A 17,040-nucleotide genomic window follows, 5' to 3' on the forward strand; every position below is an offset into this window, starting at 1 on the left:
ATGCAGACACATAAGCTCAATTAATCTAATAGCATAAGGTAAAGTGCAAGGTGTCAGTACTACACGATGATACCTTGGTTGTTTTTTTTTGGGGGGGAAGGGGTCCTCCCCTTAGCAGCACCACTGAATAAATTACTCGAGTATCCTTAATCGTTGTAGATTACAGCAAGATTCTAGCTTGCAGAATTGGGTTAAAGTACAAAAATGTTATTTCAGTCGGTTTTTACTAAAATTATGTCTTCTTCCTGGACAAGACTTAAAAACTACCTAAAAAGACTAATTAACAAATCTTAGCTACCCTAAGAGCTACCATATCTGTAAATTAGTTGATCTATATGGCACGGTGCATCATACACGGTGCATCACGGTGTATTTGACGCAGGCTCATAAGAAAAATGAAGCACATATGCTCATCTTAGGAGTGCTGTTGTCGTTGAATAATCTTAGCACTACAAAGAAGGAAAAGAGTCTAATCAAATCAAACAGTTCGTGACTACGAACTGTAATAAGGAGCGACCCGGCTCAATAGTAACCGAAATTCTAAAAAACGAAATTTTTAATACCAACAGTTACATTAAAAGAATTACATTTTAATGCTGGTTTTAAATATATAAATTTGCTCAAGTTTAGTCTGCCAACAGTTACATCAAAAGAATCATATTTTATTGCTGATTTTAAAATATATAAATTTGCTCAAGCTTAATCAAAGTTACGTCATCAAAAGTTACGAGCCTGAGAAAATTTGCCTTATTATAGAAAATAGGGGGAAACACCCCCTAAAAGTCAAAGTAGCAAAAAAATGTTGATTGGAAACTATAGATAATTTCATCCAATAGAATTTAATATTAAAAACTTAATTAACAAACTGAAATTCTTAATATACTTTTACTCCCTTGTTTTACTTCAATAATTCCATTCCACGTACACACATGTTTATAGCACATATTATACTATACCATAGTGCATGTTAATGGACCACCATTTCCCCCTCAAATAATATTCTAGTGGGAATCCTTAAGAAATTATTGAGCAAAAACTCCAATGACGTGTCGGAAAACAATTTTCACTTCTTGTACTATCCCGTTATATAGAGACCCAAAAACTCTTCCCAAACCTCACTAGATCTTCCTACTTGGGGCACAAATTAACAAAAATTTTGGGAGAGGGAGCAAGGGTGTGTTTTCAATGAAAATATAAAAACAATTTGTTTAATATAGGGGGAGGGGGAATTTTTTCGACTTTTTCTATGAAAATCCCGAAAAAGGCCTTCTTCAGTGTCTAGGTGGGCAAATAAACAAGAAGGAGAGGCAATTCACCTTCCCCCTATTGATGTACCTGCTTCCTACCTCTTTCATTGTATTTTTTTAATAATAGGAGTTGGGGGTGATTTTGGCAGCGACATAGAGTGTGCTTAGTGGTGTCAGTTAGCAAAAAGAAGTGCGGAAGGACAAGGACTTTTCTTTTTATTGAGATAAAAAACAAGGAATTTTCTCAAAATCTAGGGGTATATTACCCCCTACCAATTGGTGTTGCTGAGTGTTTTTCTAAAAGGAATATAGAAACAACAGAACTTTGAAGAAAACGCGCGGCAAGTCCCTATTTCTTCAATAAATAGTGCCATAGATCTTACTAAAAAAAAGAAGGAAAAAAGAAAAATGAGAGAAAGACACTAAAAGGACTATCAAAATATCTGGATCAACTATCAATACAAAACAATCAAACAATTAATTTTTGTATTAACAAGACAACAAGTAAAGGTAATAATCGTACACTTGCAATAAATTTGATTTCACATTCATGAAAAATCGAACTTTGTGAGTTTACAGTATCAAAAATATGTTATTGTATAAAAATAATTTAACATATGTACAATGACCAGCTAGACTTAAAGGCCTAAAACTGAGTCAATAATATGAACAACACCATTAACTGCAGGTATGTCTCCTTCAACAACATTTGCACCGTTAACTTTTGTGGCTCCTGAAAAAAAGTGTACATTAGCAAGTCTGAAAACCTACTGGCAAAAAATTAAATTTAAATAGAACTTATTAATCAAAAGAATTACAAAAACTATCTGTTCTCTTCAGAAATAAGTAATAACAGAATAGGCTTACAAAACTGCGTCACAAAAAAACAACACAAATGGAACAAAGCACATTTTTTAATACAGAAGTACAGGCATTTTTATTCTCTCTTTTCAGATTTGAATCTATCTAATATCAGTGGTGGCAAATGGTAGGGGAGATTTTAGAGGGTGATCAGCCCCAAGAATTTTGCCCCCTCAAAACGACAAATTGTTATTTTTTGGCATTTCTATTAAAAAATCAAAAAATTGCCATTCCTCCTAGATTTTGAAAAATACTTGTTGCCCCCCCCCCATAAATTGCTGGGAGTCGCTGCTACTTCCTATTAATTTTTCTCTTTACTTATATGTCACTCCTGAGACCAAAGGTATTAAATTTGAAACACGATTTGTCAAAAATACCGATTTCTGCTTAATAATTTACACTGTAAAAAAAACTCAAATTTCGATAAAATATATTCCAACAGAATAACTCTGCTATGGGAATTTAGAATACCGTTGATTAACCCGAAGATATTTGAAGAGAATCCGAACATTCGAAAAATGTTGTTTTTGGTTTTTTGATAAGCGGTTTTGACTAGGCGTTTTGACTAAGGTATTGACTAAGGCGTCCAAGATAAGCCGAAGACGGTTTTAATATTAAAATTTCTAATTTTTCGCAAATTCCAAAATTTTCCGCGATTTTTGTGAGTCAGAAAAGGGAGAACGTTTTTGCACAGAAATAGAAATTTCTAAATATTATAGGAGCCAAATAGGGGCTCTAGGCGTTTCCCCTCCGAAAAATACCCCCTTCTCCTGCAAAATACCGTCCTCCCGCGTAAATTTTCAACAATACTCCTTTTAATTTTTGCTAGTTTTGCTAGTAAATTCCATTTCCTTGGCACCTCTCAGCGAAAAAAAAACCTAATTTTCTGCGGGTGGAACTTACCGGGGGTATTTTCTGCGGGGGATTATGTCCCGCGGGTGGTATTTTCCGGGGGAGGGAGATTTTCCGGGGGGGTTTCCTGGAGGATAAACGCCAGCTGAATTAACCGAACCTGCTTTGTTTGAGACCATCGAATAAAAATGTTGTTTCCAAAAAAAATGATAATAGCTGTTAAGTTACGTCAACAAAACTATCAAAACTGAGCCAAAGAGGGCTGAACGATGATAAAATATTGCGGTATACAAGCTAAAAATATAGAAAGTTAACCTAAACAATCTCTTTAGAAATGGTGTTACCATGATCAAGATCGATGATCAAGATGTCTATAGAGGCGTAGCTAGGATTTCCGACGCCCAGGAGTAATGTGCCCCCCCACCATCACTACCATATATAATTCAACAAAATATTGTATTTTCAGATTAAAAGAAAACCTGAGTTTGGTGCCCCCTTAGAGACTGTGTCCGGAGTCATCCATCCTCCTTGCCCTCTCCTAGGTACGACACTTGATGTCTAATTAATTTTAATTAGAGTGGAAACATTCTCGTCTTAAAGCGAATTCGTCAAAAATATATCACCTTCAGATAAAATCAGCACCCACTTGAACGTTACGAGTAGAGGGTTGAAGGGTAAGTATTATCCCTCCCCTTTTGGTATTTTTGCTGGTTTTAATGTCGATCTTCAGTTTGAAGTGTGGAAATAGCTTATATATATATATATATATATATATATATATATATATATATATATATATATATATATATATATATATATATATATATATATATATATATATATATATATATATATATATATATATATATATATTCTTTTTTTTGGAGAACATACATAACAAGATATGCGTGCTACTGCAGCGTGCTATTATCAATTAGCGCATGGAATATGATAACTGATAAAAGTTAGCATTGTTTTTAGACGTGGTAATGCTAAGATTGCATAATGGCATTGTTAAATTGCATAATTGCATGACTTAGCTTCATCTCTGAACTGGTCGATTTATAAATGAAAATCACCATCATTAATGTCCGTTAGAGGTGGCATATCCAGGATTTTCTTCACTTGGGGTTACAAAAACAAACTTGAAAAGAATTGTTTGTTTGCGAGTCAAAAATTTGTTTATATGCATTTTTGTCATGTTTTACGAGTCAGATAGAAATTTCAGGAAGGGGATTCAAACCCAGTAGATGGGTGGCAAAAATTTTCATGTGGAAGGTATTGGAATACATGGGATTATATAAACAGGTAAAGCTAGAGAACGCCTATAGGAGTTAAGCATAAAAAGATCATAAAAAGGTTGGTGTATAAAAACGCCAAACTATTCTATATACCTATTCTATATATTTGTTTTTCCCAAAATTGAGGAGCATATGCAATACATAGATGAAATTACAAAAATACTACCACAAATGAAACAAAAAACGACTAACAAAGGCTTAGAAAAATAAATGAGCGAAATCCGTCAAGAAAATTAAAGTACATAACATTACTTAAATTCTGGAAAAAAATAAAAAGAGAGAATAGAGAGAATATTCTAGAGAAAATATTTTCAGACCTACGATAAAAATTATCTATCTTAATAATAGCTAACTATAGCGGCTCTTTAATTTTAAATCTCAAGACTAATTCTGTGTCACTGAAACTAACTGGAAAACCAGATAAAAATTTACAATATTTAAAATAGAAAGCATGAATTGAAGAAAAATCAAAGATTTTAAAGTCTCAAAAAAGAAAGGGAAGGACAAAGAGCATACAGAAGGTTTTCAAATGGAAGGACAAAGAGCATACAGGCATTTTTCGGGGGGGGGGGACATTTCTTAGGGGGAGGTCCAAAAAACGTTTTTACAAAAAGCATCAAAATTTGTTTACAAGCATTTTGCTACTTTTTTACAGGTTAGACATTTGGGGGGGGGATTCAAACCCGTTAACCCTCCCACCTGGATACGGCCTTCGCCACTGCGTTATAAAGAGAACCTAAAATTTTACGTTAACGGGTAGCCCACCACGTAGCCGTATTATTGAACCAAATGCCTTTCTAATTTTTCTTAAAACATTTAAATCTCATCGAATTCGAATCTCAAGCTGAAGTAAAACACACCTTTATCGTCACCCGGTTTAATTAGTATGCCCATAAATAACTTTTCTTCTTTTAATTTTATTTCTAAAGTATATTTTTCTTCCCGTAACTTAATTGATGAAATACGAAAAAAATCAACAAAAAGGAAACGAAAGGTCAGTAACCGTCACTAATACCAAGGACGAAAAAACGTATCAATTCCGGTTTTTTTTTCGTTAATCTGTCATAAAACCAGTCCGTTTTTCGGTCACTGGTGTCAGGTACTCTTAACCTTGACATTGTAGAAGACAGGTGTGATAGTATTAACGGACCTGCCTAACCACTCATAATAGGTGGAAAAAACTGAATCATACAATGAAGAGGAAAAAGAAAAAAGCTTCCAACTTCAGCATGATTTAGCAGAGCCTTGAATAAAAGCCCTGACACGAAGCTGCTCTTTATAATGTGCTTGACATAAGGGTGACAGATTAATTGTCGAGTGTATTTTATTAAAATCTGTCCACCAATGGTGTTTAATGTCCTGTCCTTGCTCATGGCATCTTAAAATCACCATTATCTATTTCTTAATTTGTTTATCAAATTTCTAAATATTTTGAAAGAGTTAGCTCTATACAGGGGTGCTAATTGGAAACTCCCCCTCCTGTTTTGCCCTCCCCCTTATATTTTACAAAATAATTTTTGGTATCTTTAGTAAAAAATGAAGTTGCCTTTTCTCCTTAGCTGTTTTTTTATTATTAAAGTGGAAAAAATCCCCCCCCCTGTATTTTCGTAAATTAGTGCAATTTCATGATTTTTTAAATCATATACCATTTTTTTTTGTTAGGCTGAAAATGTTCTAATCCCGTCATTTAGACCATCCTTAAGGTAGTATTTTTTGCGTTTAAAAAATCTAAGAGGCTTGGCCAGCATTAAAAATTCTGAGGTGTCCCTAGGGGCATATTAAATTTCAAGTCATTTTATTTTTATCATTTTTTTTGGTGGGCGGAGGGGGAGTAAGGATGGCTGGTAGTGAGCGTATTTGTAGGGTTTGGTAAAGAGTAATGTTTACCCATACATGTTTATAAACTTCAGTTTTGTTTTCAATTTGTTTAACTATTTTAGTAAAACCCTTTTTTCATCTTAAAAAAGTTCCTTTAATCCTCCGTAACTATATTATCTGTTATTCTTGTTATATATGCTTATTTTAGGTTAGGATTATATTACTTTACGGATATCATTGTATACTACGCAAGCACATGGACAATAGTTTTACTTTACGAGTGGGGGGGGGAGTTCAAAAGGGAGAAAGTCAGAAAACGTTCAAAATAGATAAAATGGGTTGAAAACGTATAAAATTATGCATGAAATTGTTAAATTTACGCAATTTTAGGGGGATCGAACTAACATGATGTATGCCCCCTCCCTTCACCTACAGAAGATACGTAACTGCCGGAGCGTCTGAAGCTAAGTACCATCAGCAAGAACGGCATTCGTCAGTATTGTGACCTATATTAAGACAGAAGTACAGCCTGGTTTGTAGTTCTGTGAGGAGGTGACACAACCGATTTGGAAAACTGTAGGGGAGTTCAGCAACAGAGAAATATTTCTGATGTTCGTGATACGACTAAAATATCTAGTGTCAATAAGTTTTATCATTTATGCGATTTTCAAGGCTAGGCAAACGACAATCTTGTGTCAATTGAAACAGTTTTTTTTTTATAAACCTTACGTCATTGAAATGATATTGTTTTTTCTATCTCTTCACTTTTCAGTATTATATTTTTAGGCATTGGTTCCTATCTTTTAAACACAATTGTTTATTAACATTATTGCTATTACGGTATATTTTCGGCTTCTCGCTCCTTTTTCAACACCTCTTTATTTTCATGACCTCTAAAGAAAGAACAGCAGAACCGTTTTGACGTCTTTAAGAAGTTCATTGTGATTTAATGAAGAAGGCTCATTCACAACGAGTAGCCAATCTTTTGGAGTATAGTTGCCCTCCAGTCTTTTGGTTACTTAAAAAGGCAAATATAACTTTTAATTTTTTACAAACTTTTTTATTAGTAAAAAATATACGTTACTTACGAATTAACTTACATAACGAACTTTTATATTTGTATATTTTTATTACGTAGATAGGGGGTTTGCCCCCTCGTTAATACCTCGCTCTTTAAACTAAAGCTTAAATTTTGTCCCAATTCCTTAAGAATGACCCCTGAATCACAAAGGCCGTAGAATAAATAGTTGAAATTACTAAGAATGCCTATACCAATACTATATAATAAGAATTACTATACAATAGAATAATACAATAGAATAAATACAATACAATAGAATAAGAATTACTATACCAAAAAGATTGGAGGGCAACGATACTTATTTCACTAGTATCAAGAATTAGCTATTGCTAATTTGAACTAATAAGATTTTACATAGGATATTCTGATTGGCTGAAAATTCCTGAGAAATTCTCATTGGTTCAAATCAGCAGAAGCTAAATCTCGATATTACCAAATTCTCATTGTGAGTGGGTATTAAGCTAAGGTGAGAACGGGGTTTAATTGGCTTAAGGCCGTGATTAAGTGAAATAGAAAACATCGAGGTTCAAAATCAAAGTTAGGGTAACCTTCTGTCTCTCAATTCTCTAGAGACCGTCGATTGTCAAAAACCCTTCAAATAGCACTTATTTATTGGCGGAAATAGCAGGTTAATTAAACCAGCTTGTCAATCTGGTCTCTAGGGGTGTTATCAGCGATCTGAAAGATTCTTTCTGGCAACCGACTTATAAAATTTTCAGGTAGCTGAAAAAATTATATGGGACTGTTCGAAAACAGGAAAATAAATCGAAAAATGGTTGTAATCATCTTACAGTATTATTGTCTTCTGCTCATGATAGTACCGATTTTGTTCTAAAAGCAATATCCTTCATAGAGTACAATTACGAAAAAGAGCGAGACATTCTAAGATTTCTAAGCAATTAGAGGAAGTAGAGCAAAATCCTAGCAAACATTTTGTAGCATCTTCAAGAAGCTACAGCCTGATATTAAAAGCGGTATCTTTCCGCAAATAAATACTTTTGAGTACTTTTTAAATATAAATTTTCGATTTTAACATGGAATTTTCGGGTTCCATCAGTTCACTTAATCACGGCCTTAAGCCCTACTTCTTTACTAAAATCAAGGTGAGCAATTCGCGAAATTAATAAATATACTGTATACCTAACTGTTACTTGAAACAGTAATACACACTTTGGATCAACTTTTATTGCAGCCTTGACCTTCTAAAACTCTGCCAAAACAAACCCAAACAACAGCAAAGGGTACTATTATTTATGACGGTTTTAGGATTTATATTATTGGACAAGAATAACTAGAAGAGCAAGTATTTAAAGAATTTGATAGCAAAGAGATTGCGAAACGTGTTTCAGTTGGCGAGGAGACACGCCTGCCAACTTTTTTTCACAAGTTTCAAATATTACCTTACTTAATGTAAGAATGTAAAATGTTGTATGGTTGCTAATTCAAAATAATCCACCAATCAGAAAGATGTTTAAATTCTTATGGATATTATGTAAACTAAGGTGAAAAACCTACTTAGCAGTGACGGTTCTATGCCTGGATAAGGGGGAGGGGACAGCTGCCCCTCGGTTTTCCTGACATCTGACATTAAATTACATTTATTTATATTTCATACTTCTGTGGTATACCTTGCCCCCCCTCCAGAACAGGAGACCTAGAACTGCTACTGCTGTTTAGCCATTTGAAATCCCATGATAAGAGACCAAGCAGCTCCCATATATTCGGCTGAAAAGTTAGGGTCAATTAATTGTTCCTATACATAATGCTAGGGCCCAGGGATGTAACTCCAGCATTTTTATTAGGGGGCAAGAGGGGTCCATATTTGGATAGTCAAGTGGCATAGGCTATATAATAGTTTTTTCTTCAAATTTTTGCGGGAGGGCCACTACCACTCCTTGCCCCCCCCCCCCCCAAAAAAAAAAGATCCCCCTGCTAGGACCAGCTCTAGATTTCCAAGATCACGTTTTTCAAGCTTAATACCCCAGTCTTATCATAGTCATTGGTGTAATGACCAGAGTGGATTTAATTTATCGCAAAATTAGGCAAATCAACTAAAAAAAAATCTGACAGTCCGACAGTTGGCAAATTACATGGTCAGGGGGATTTATCATTTTTTCCCCAAGCCACCAATGACCAATGACTGAATTTTTCAGGGGGAGGATGAAGGCGATGGGCCTTTGAGGCCTGAGCCTTGGCCTGCAGTTTATGGATCCCCTCAATTTTAAAAAATTATGTTAAGTTGATCCATTAGTTTGAATAATCTATAACACTATCCTTTTAGCCCTTGTCTTCTAGTTTAGTCCTGCTAACCAACTAAGAAATCAACCCAAATAATCCAGTTCAATAGCACCACAAAATAATGCTGCCAATAGGAATTTAGCAATGCCCCTATATCCCTTGCGAGAAATCTCAAGAGTTCAGAAGATTTTAGATAATAATAATACATATACATCACTTGATATACTTTTTGATATGGGAATTTTAATTATATAAATTCTACCAAGATCCTAAGCCAAGGCCTCCGGCTGAAATTTTGATATTTTAGGACAAATCCAAAGAAGTAGCAACCATACCATAAAATAGGAAAAGTGGATATATCGTAGTACAGTTTTTGACTGGAACAGTTTTTGAAACGGTAAAAACCCTTTCTTCATTAACAGCAGTAGCGTCACCCCCCCCTAGGATTTTTTGCCCTCAATCCGCTGGGGGATTTTCATTGAATAATGCCCCTTTTTCGGTCTTTTCATTGAAAAATTGAAAAAACCTCAAATATGCCCACCCTTTAGATTTCGAAAAATAAATTTCACCCCCCTCCTCATATCATGAATTGACTTAACCTATTGATAGGATAATAGTGATTTCACTTTGCCATTTGCTATAACGCAAGATAAGGAAATTTATCAGTTACCAACTCATGAAACATGTTGTTGACTTTGTATAAAAATATTTTGCCTAGACATGTACACAGAAAGTTTTTGGGAGGGGGAGGGTAATATTAAAAACACTTGATAAACTGATAAGAGGTAGCAAGCAATCAAAATTGGGGGGACTGGTCAAACTTGGGACCACCCCCCTCCCCATGGATAAAGCCTTGCTGATGACCAATCTTAACTCTGCTTCGTTAACTCTAAGAAACTAGCTCAGAAATTCCTACTTTTGACACAAGAATCGCGCAACCCTCCTTGGGCTATATCCTTGCGGTAAGAAAATGACTTACCTCTTTTATGGAAGACGTGTAAAGGTACATTGGCAAGTGAAACTGGGCTCTGGAAGGCTTGAAGCCCAGCTGTGTATATGGCATCTTGGACAACATGCTTCAAAAGTAGCTGTTTCAAAGCAGTTGGGTTACCAAGAATCTTGTTCAATTGTATTTTATTCACCATTCTGAAAGCATTGTCAGTTGGTGCGAAAATTGTGAAGGGACCAGCTGAAAAAATAAGTGGATCAATAGTCGCTTAAATTTAAAACACTAACTGCCGCAAATTTGAGCGGCAGCAAGTTTATTATAGCACACTATTTCTATTGCTTGCAAAACTCAATTGCCATTGGAAATAATTTTTGCAGACACTTCCATCAGCAGTGGTACAAATATTGCACCAGCGACAGATGCAAGAAGTGGTGGCAAAAGGGCACTGCTCCCTGGTGTGGGTATAGTTTACTTTTTTTGCAGTTTTCACTCACGTTCATACAATTATGTCACTGGGTATTTTTGACATTTTGAAAAATACATTTTTTTGGTTTTCATCGAAAAATACTAAATTTGGTATTTTCGTTAAAAAATTGAAGTAAAAAAAAATTGATTCCATCTAGATTTTGATGCATAAATTCACCTCCCCAAACATTTTTGAGAATTGACCCCCCTTGCTTCGTCAATTACATAAATGCCAATTTTCAAGCTACAAAGTTACAATTCTAAATAGATTCTATTCTCCTTCCCTATGAATCTGTAAAAAAATTAACTATTCTAATCCTCTCCCCCAATTCCAAATACTTGTCCATTAATGTCAGATCCTCTAAATGAGGGGCCCAGATGACCTTCCACTTGTCATTTAGCATTTTTAACCATTTACATTACTGACAGACAAAAACTGCCATTTGCTGTCTGTTTAGTTTCATATGGTAAATATTAAGTCTTGTCTCCGTTTAGGGATATGTTTCCCAACTTACAGTTGGTTTTAGGACCACTACTTAATTGCTACCCGGAATGGGGTATCAGGTTATTTTGGGGGATAAGGGGTAAACTATGAAAGTCATTTTCATATATATTTCAAAAATTGGAAAACAAGGGGAGTTCGGTTTTTAATGAAAAAGACCTCCATATACAGCTTTTTGTAGTAGCAGCTGGCAAATTTAAAAACAAGGAATTTGGTAAAAAAAAAGAAGAAAAAAATAGCCTAAAAATATATGGCATCAAACAGCTTAAGAAAGTATAGCTATCGTTTGAAGATGTAGCTGTCTTTGGAAATCCATTTATTGTTAATGGTTAGTTCTTACGAACAACAGCGTTGTCAAATTAGCTTTGCTTATGTATTTACATGATTCAACACTGGCGGTGGCAACACTGACAAAATGTGGGACTGCCTGAAAAACCTTACAATTTTGAAACAACCAAAAGTTTAAAAACAAAAAATCTTGGATAACGGGGGTTTCAGGTATGGATAGACCTAAAGCCAATCCATGGGGCACAAAATATTTTATTTTGATGCACATGGTGAAGGCCAGGTACAGAATAAATGCTTGGAATAAAATTTGGCTCTGCCAGTGGCATTTTAACCCCCCACCCCTGAAACGCCGTAATTATTGCAATTTTTTACTTTTTGGGGGACACATTTCCTAAAAATCACTCCCTGGACCCGCCCCTGTTCTTGATAGTTTATATGAAAGAGCATGTTTTATGTATTTTTATATTTCAGAGAATGGGTGTTAGGCCTACCCCTCCCAACTGGGTACAGCCTTAATTGCCTTCTCTGTATTTTTTTTCAAGTCGTGTATGAAAACGCGACGTAGCAGTTTGTCTAAATATTTTCGCAACACATAGGCTACGCATCTGCTGAGAGGACAAAATTGTATAATTACTAAATTTGTAGTATTCTCGCGGCAATATAATTATTCGTCGGAAGTAATAAATTTACATGAATAGCCCGAAGAAATAGCAAAATACCATAATCATTGCCTCTTATATTTGCTTAACATTGACCTTAAAAAGAATTATTTAAAAGTAAAGAAAAAAATTACTAACAGGTTTTTGAGTCACATCCAATTATCTGCTAAATTATATACAGTAATCAATAAAAAATAAAGTAGGAATGCACAATTTAATAGCAAACATTAAAATGTAGTAAACATTTAAACACGGATAATATAATAGCAACACTTTTCGTAACCAAAGTCAAATTAATTAAAATTATCAAGAACTAAGCGCACTGTTTAAAAAAAAATAATTGAGTAGTTCAGTTGCCTAATCAATTTAATCCATTGTTAAATTTTAGGGATGTTAGTGTCAATGTATTGAATCCGTCACATTGAAACATTCCTCATAGTGGAGAGAGTGCTGGATCAAACTATCCATAGTAAGATATTATCAGTAACGAGATGCCCTTTTCAATAGAGCCGTTCCAATGGTAGGGGGTCTGGGGCAAAATTATTTACACCGCCCCCTCGTCCCAACTCAAATATAAGCAAAAACCAAATCAAAGAAAAAATTTTGATCAAAGTGGGTAACCGTCCCTGTCCTTCTGCAGCCCTGGCACCCAGGGTAGCTGCCCCAGTCCTTCTTTAAACGGCTCTATCTCAGCCCCCTCGTCCTAACTCAAATATAAGCAAAAACCAAATCAAAGAGAAAGTTTCGATCAAAGAGGGTAACCGTCCCTGTCCTTCTGCAGCCCTGGCACCCAGGGTAGCTGCCCCAGTCCTTCTTTAAACGGCTCTATTTTTCGAAAGAAACCAAAACTTTAGAAAACAGATTTTGATTACAATATATGCCTCATCAGAATTTACTTTTCATGTTGATTCTAAATTTGCTCATGAAAAATTTTTAGGGCAGGAAAATTTGCCTGATTTTGGAAAAAGGAGTTAAACAACCCTAGAAAAAGGGTATCCCTTTTATGCAAAAAATTTATTCATTGATCAACGGTTTGACAAGGTATTTGGACACTGAGTAATAAATAAATACTTTCAAAGGCAACTACTACATGAAGCCCTTAAAACACCTTCTTATATAAAAAAAAATATTTTTTTTTCATCTGGAAATAAGGAGCAGCATTAAAAATTAAAACGAACCTACATCATTCCAGGTATGAGGGGGATTGCCCCCTTCTTCACGTTAAAGTTTTCTTAAATTTAAAAAAAGCTTTTTATTCTAATTAAACGGCCTTTGTGTTTCAGGAGTCACTCTTAAGGAAATGGAACAAAAAGTCAAACTTTAGCGTAGAGAGCGAGGTAATAAGGAGGGGACAACCCTCTTCACACACGGAATAGTCTTTGTCTGTTTTAAGTTTTAAGGTTGCTCCTTACTTTCAGTGGAAAAACACTTGTTTTTCACTTTATTTAAGAAGGCATTTAAGGAAATCAAGTGCGGATTTGATCGAATTATCACAGAAAAAATAAAAACTTGAATATAAATGTTGAGATATTTGGACGTAGAGATCTAGATCTAAAAAACACGACAGGTTATAGCGAAAACACCAATAAAATAGTGAGAAAATAAAAGGACGAGGGGCTAGTATAAACGTCATATTATAGGTATGACCGCCGTGAATATAGACAGGACCCTACTTCTTAAGGGGCGTATCTTATCAGAGATGGGATTAAACTACAAAAAAATATACGAATTGTAAAAAAATATAGGAACAATGGGGGAAAATAATTGAAGATCAGAACCGAAGGCCTCCCCGTCGCGTACATATCCATGTTCGTTAAACAAAAGTTTAGCATTATTTAAAATTACCTCTAACGTCGCTAAGCACAGGGACAAGTCCAGCTTTTTCAATTGCAGAGGTCAGCAGCGTGAATCGTTTCTTCTCGTCAGCCTTCAATGTTGAGTACACATCAGCTTGGGGGATGGGGAACATTACTCGATCAATAATATGCACAATACCATTGGTGGCTTTTATGTCTGTCTTCAAGATCCTGGCACCGTTCACAGTAACGACCTAAGTTAATCAGCATGATTAAATAAATATAATTAATTAGTTTAATTAAAATAAATTATACCATTATGTTTAATTTTAAATTATAGAATAATATAATTACTATAATATATTGTTACATATACTACATATATTATTACATATACAATATAATAATATAAAATGTTACCATGCAATTAAACAATAATTACAATTAAGTAATGTTTAAATCAGTGTCTTTACAAGAATTTTAAAAGAGATTTTTCTGATGTAAGTATAATGCAAAGTTAAAACTTAAAACAAGTAAAAAAAAATGTGCTTCGTATTTTATGCCAAATACATCTTCAAAACTAGTTCAAATAAACTTGTGCATGATATTTCCCTATATTTGTAGATTTTTGAAAAGCTAGCACTTAACTGAAAAAAAAAACAACATAAAAACAGGAGCTGAAATATAAAAGACTCACAATAGTATTTCATAAGGCTCTCAATAGTCTTTCTATAACTTTTAGCATACAATTAAATTCTCTAAAAAACTCAAATAAGGTCAGTTTTCAGTAGAGCACTAGTTGTCCAGAATTGTAAAAATACTTCTGTCTTTATGATAATGTATAACTACACCTCTGTGGCAAATTTAATGGCTTTGAGCGACACATCATTAGGAATTTATACAGACTCAATTTACTTGCTTTTAATAAAAAAATATCCACCGCCAGGCTTGTATCAAGGATTTTGTTCAAGAGGAGGGGGGGGCTCACAGGTAATATTGATTATCAAGATTTCTGTTTTTGATAATTTGTTTGCATGTATTTTGGTTAGTTTTATACGAGAAGGACAGAAATTTAGAGAGGTGTCAAATCTACTTATATATCTGTAAGAGGGGCTTATTTCCCCTGTACCCCGTCTTTTGTTTTCCTATACCTCCGTGTTAAAAAGTGTGCCTTGATTCTTTGGTTTATTTTTATGAAATACTTTGCAAGCTAGTCTCACTATCCCTTGTTTTTGGAAAGATTAATAGTCCCGGCTTTTCAAAACTGGATTAAATAATAATGAACAATGAATTATAATCAATAAATAATAATGAACAATAAATTGGACAGAAATTTAGAGATGGTCAAACCGGCTTAGATATCAGTAGGAGGGGTCCGATTTCCCCTGCTGTAACCCGTCGTGCCTTGAATCTTTTGGTTTGTTTTTGTGACACACTTTGCAAGATAATCTCACTATTCCCTATTTATGGAGAAATAAATAGTCCCTGATTTTAAAACCGGATTAAACAATACTGAACAATAAATTTAGACAGAATAGAAAATGCTATTTCTACCAAAATAAATAATTCCATCGTTTTAAAAGGTGGGTTCTCTTGATTCTAAATCCTGAAGGTAAGTCTTGGTCACAGGTATATCTTGATTGATTCTTTTGTGATTAATATTAAGCCAGTAAGAAGAATGCAAAGTTTTTGACCCACAGTATTTTTTAAGTAAATTCACTGTTTTTCTGTGGTTTTACTCGTTTTTAATTTCTTTTATTGTAAGACTGACCGTTATATAATTACTAAAAATATGATTCGCAAAAAATACAGTTTTAACTCAAAAATTTGCGCAAGGAATAAAGGCAACATGCTATCCATTATGTTTTCCCCTCTGTTGGCCAACGGCGCACTAAATCTTTATTTTGTCGCTGGCACGCCAAGAGGTCACATATGAAATTCGCACCCTTCTAAAAAAAATTGACAAAAACACTTTGCCAAGCAGTTCTCAAAAGGAAGATTAGCAGTACAACGTATGTTCCAGTACATTTTGATCCTCCTCATCTATATTGCCCTGCTGAACCTCTCTTAGAGAATAGCATCGAATTTTTTTTTGGCAACGAACCAAATTAAAAATTGTCAGGAGTTAAACAATACTGAACATTTTTTAGAAGGCTATTTAAATTCTCCAATTGAAATTCCCCTATCCCACATGGGAAAAATTAAACTTTTATTGCCTTCCTTTTAAGTTATACGCTAATTCTGATGGGTGGAACCAATTTATAATTTGGCTCACTATAGCAGAAGTGTGAACACTGCTTTTAAGGACGACAGAGACGATTTATGTCCAAAACTATTGGCTAAAACACTCACTTAAATGAAACGAAGTTTCAGCTTAAATTATAAACTTGCACAAGAAATGACGGTTATATTCTAGGTATTAATTTTCCCACTCTCTGGGCCTAGGAAGATAGGCCACGTTTAGCGGATGAAGGATGATTGGTCGCAGAAGTCTGTTATTCTTGGTCCTTCGTTTGGGGCCAAACAAAAAGCAGGTTGTCCTTGAATGGGGTAAGAATAGGCTATAGGAAAGGATTGAAAGGAAACTGGAACTTCACGAGAAGGGAGAAAAAGTGAAGCTTCCAATAGAATGAGGTGGAGGAGGACTGTACGCAGCTCTATTGACCTAAAGCGGTTTAGTGTTGCAATGACTTATTAGTGGCAGTTGTGTAAGTTGTGTTAGATGCTTAGCTTGAGGACGACTGCACGCTAAATCTTTATTAATAGTGTAAAACTGACTTGCAAAAAACTACAGTTTGCTCGAACTATAAATTTACGTAAGAAATGATGGTTATATTCTGTCTATTAATTTTCAGGTTCTGTGAGTATTCAGCTTAAGGCCGGCCACACTAAATCTTTATTATGGATAAAAAATCACGAAAAAATGTGGCCTTAAAATTTTTCTCATATATTATATCATTACTATACGATAATTACCAATCAA

At 34.6% G+C, this 17,040-nt stretch overlaps 1 protein-coding gene across 2 annotated transcripts in view; it reads right to left on the reverse strand.

The window, feature by feature from the left end:
- Window positions 1-1,716: 1,716 nt before the first annotated feature.
- The window catches only part of LOC136037298 (transforming growth factor-beta-induced protein ig-h3-like), a 35,032-nt gene continuing 19,708 nt past the window's right edge, over window positions 1,717-17,040 (reverse strand). For both annotated transcript variants that reach the window (XM_065719941.1, XM_065719942.1), the window contains exons 5-7: window positions 14,107-14,311; window positions 10,378-10,587; window positions 1,717-1,980 (exon numbers count right to left, since the gene is read on the reverse strand). In XM_065719941.1, the coding sequence (XP_065576013.1) occupies window positions 1,886-1,980; window positions 10,378-10,587; window positions 14,107-14,311 (510 nt within the window). In that variant the 3' untranslated portion in view covers window positions 1,717-1,885. The remainder of the gene's footprint in view (window positions 1,981-10,377; window positions 10,588-14,106; window positions 14,312-17,040) is intronic.

This window comes from Artemia franciscana, chromosome 16, assembly GCF_032884065.1.
Source record: "Artemia franciscana chromosome 16, ASM3288406v1, whole genome shotgun sequence".
NCBI classification, from domain to species: domain Eukaryota; kingdom Metazoa; phylum Arthropoda; class Branchiopoda; order Anostraca; family Artemiidae; genus Artemia; species Artemia franciscana.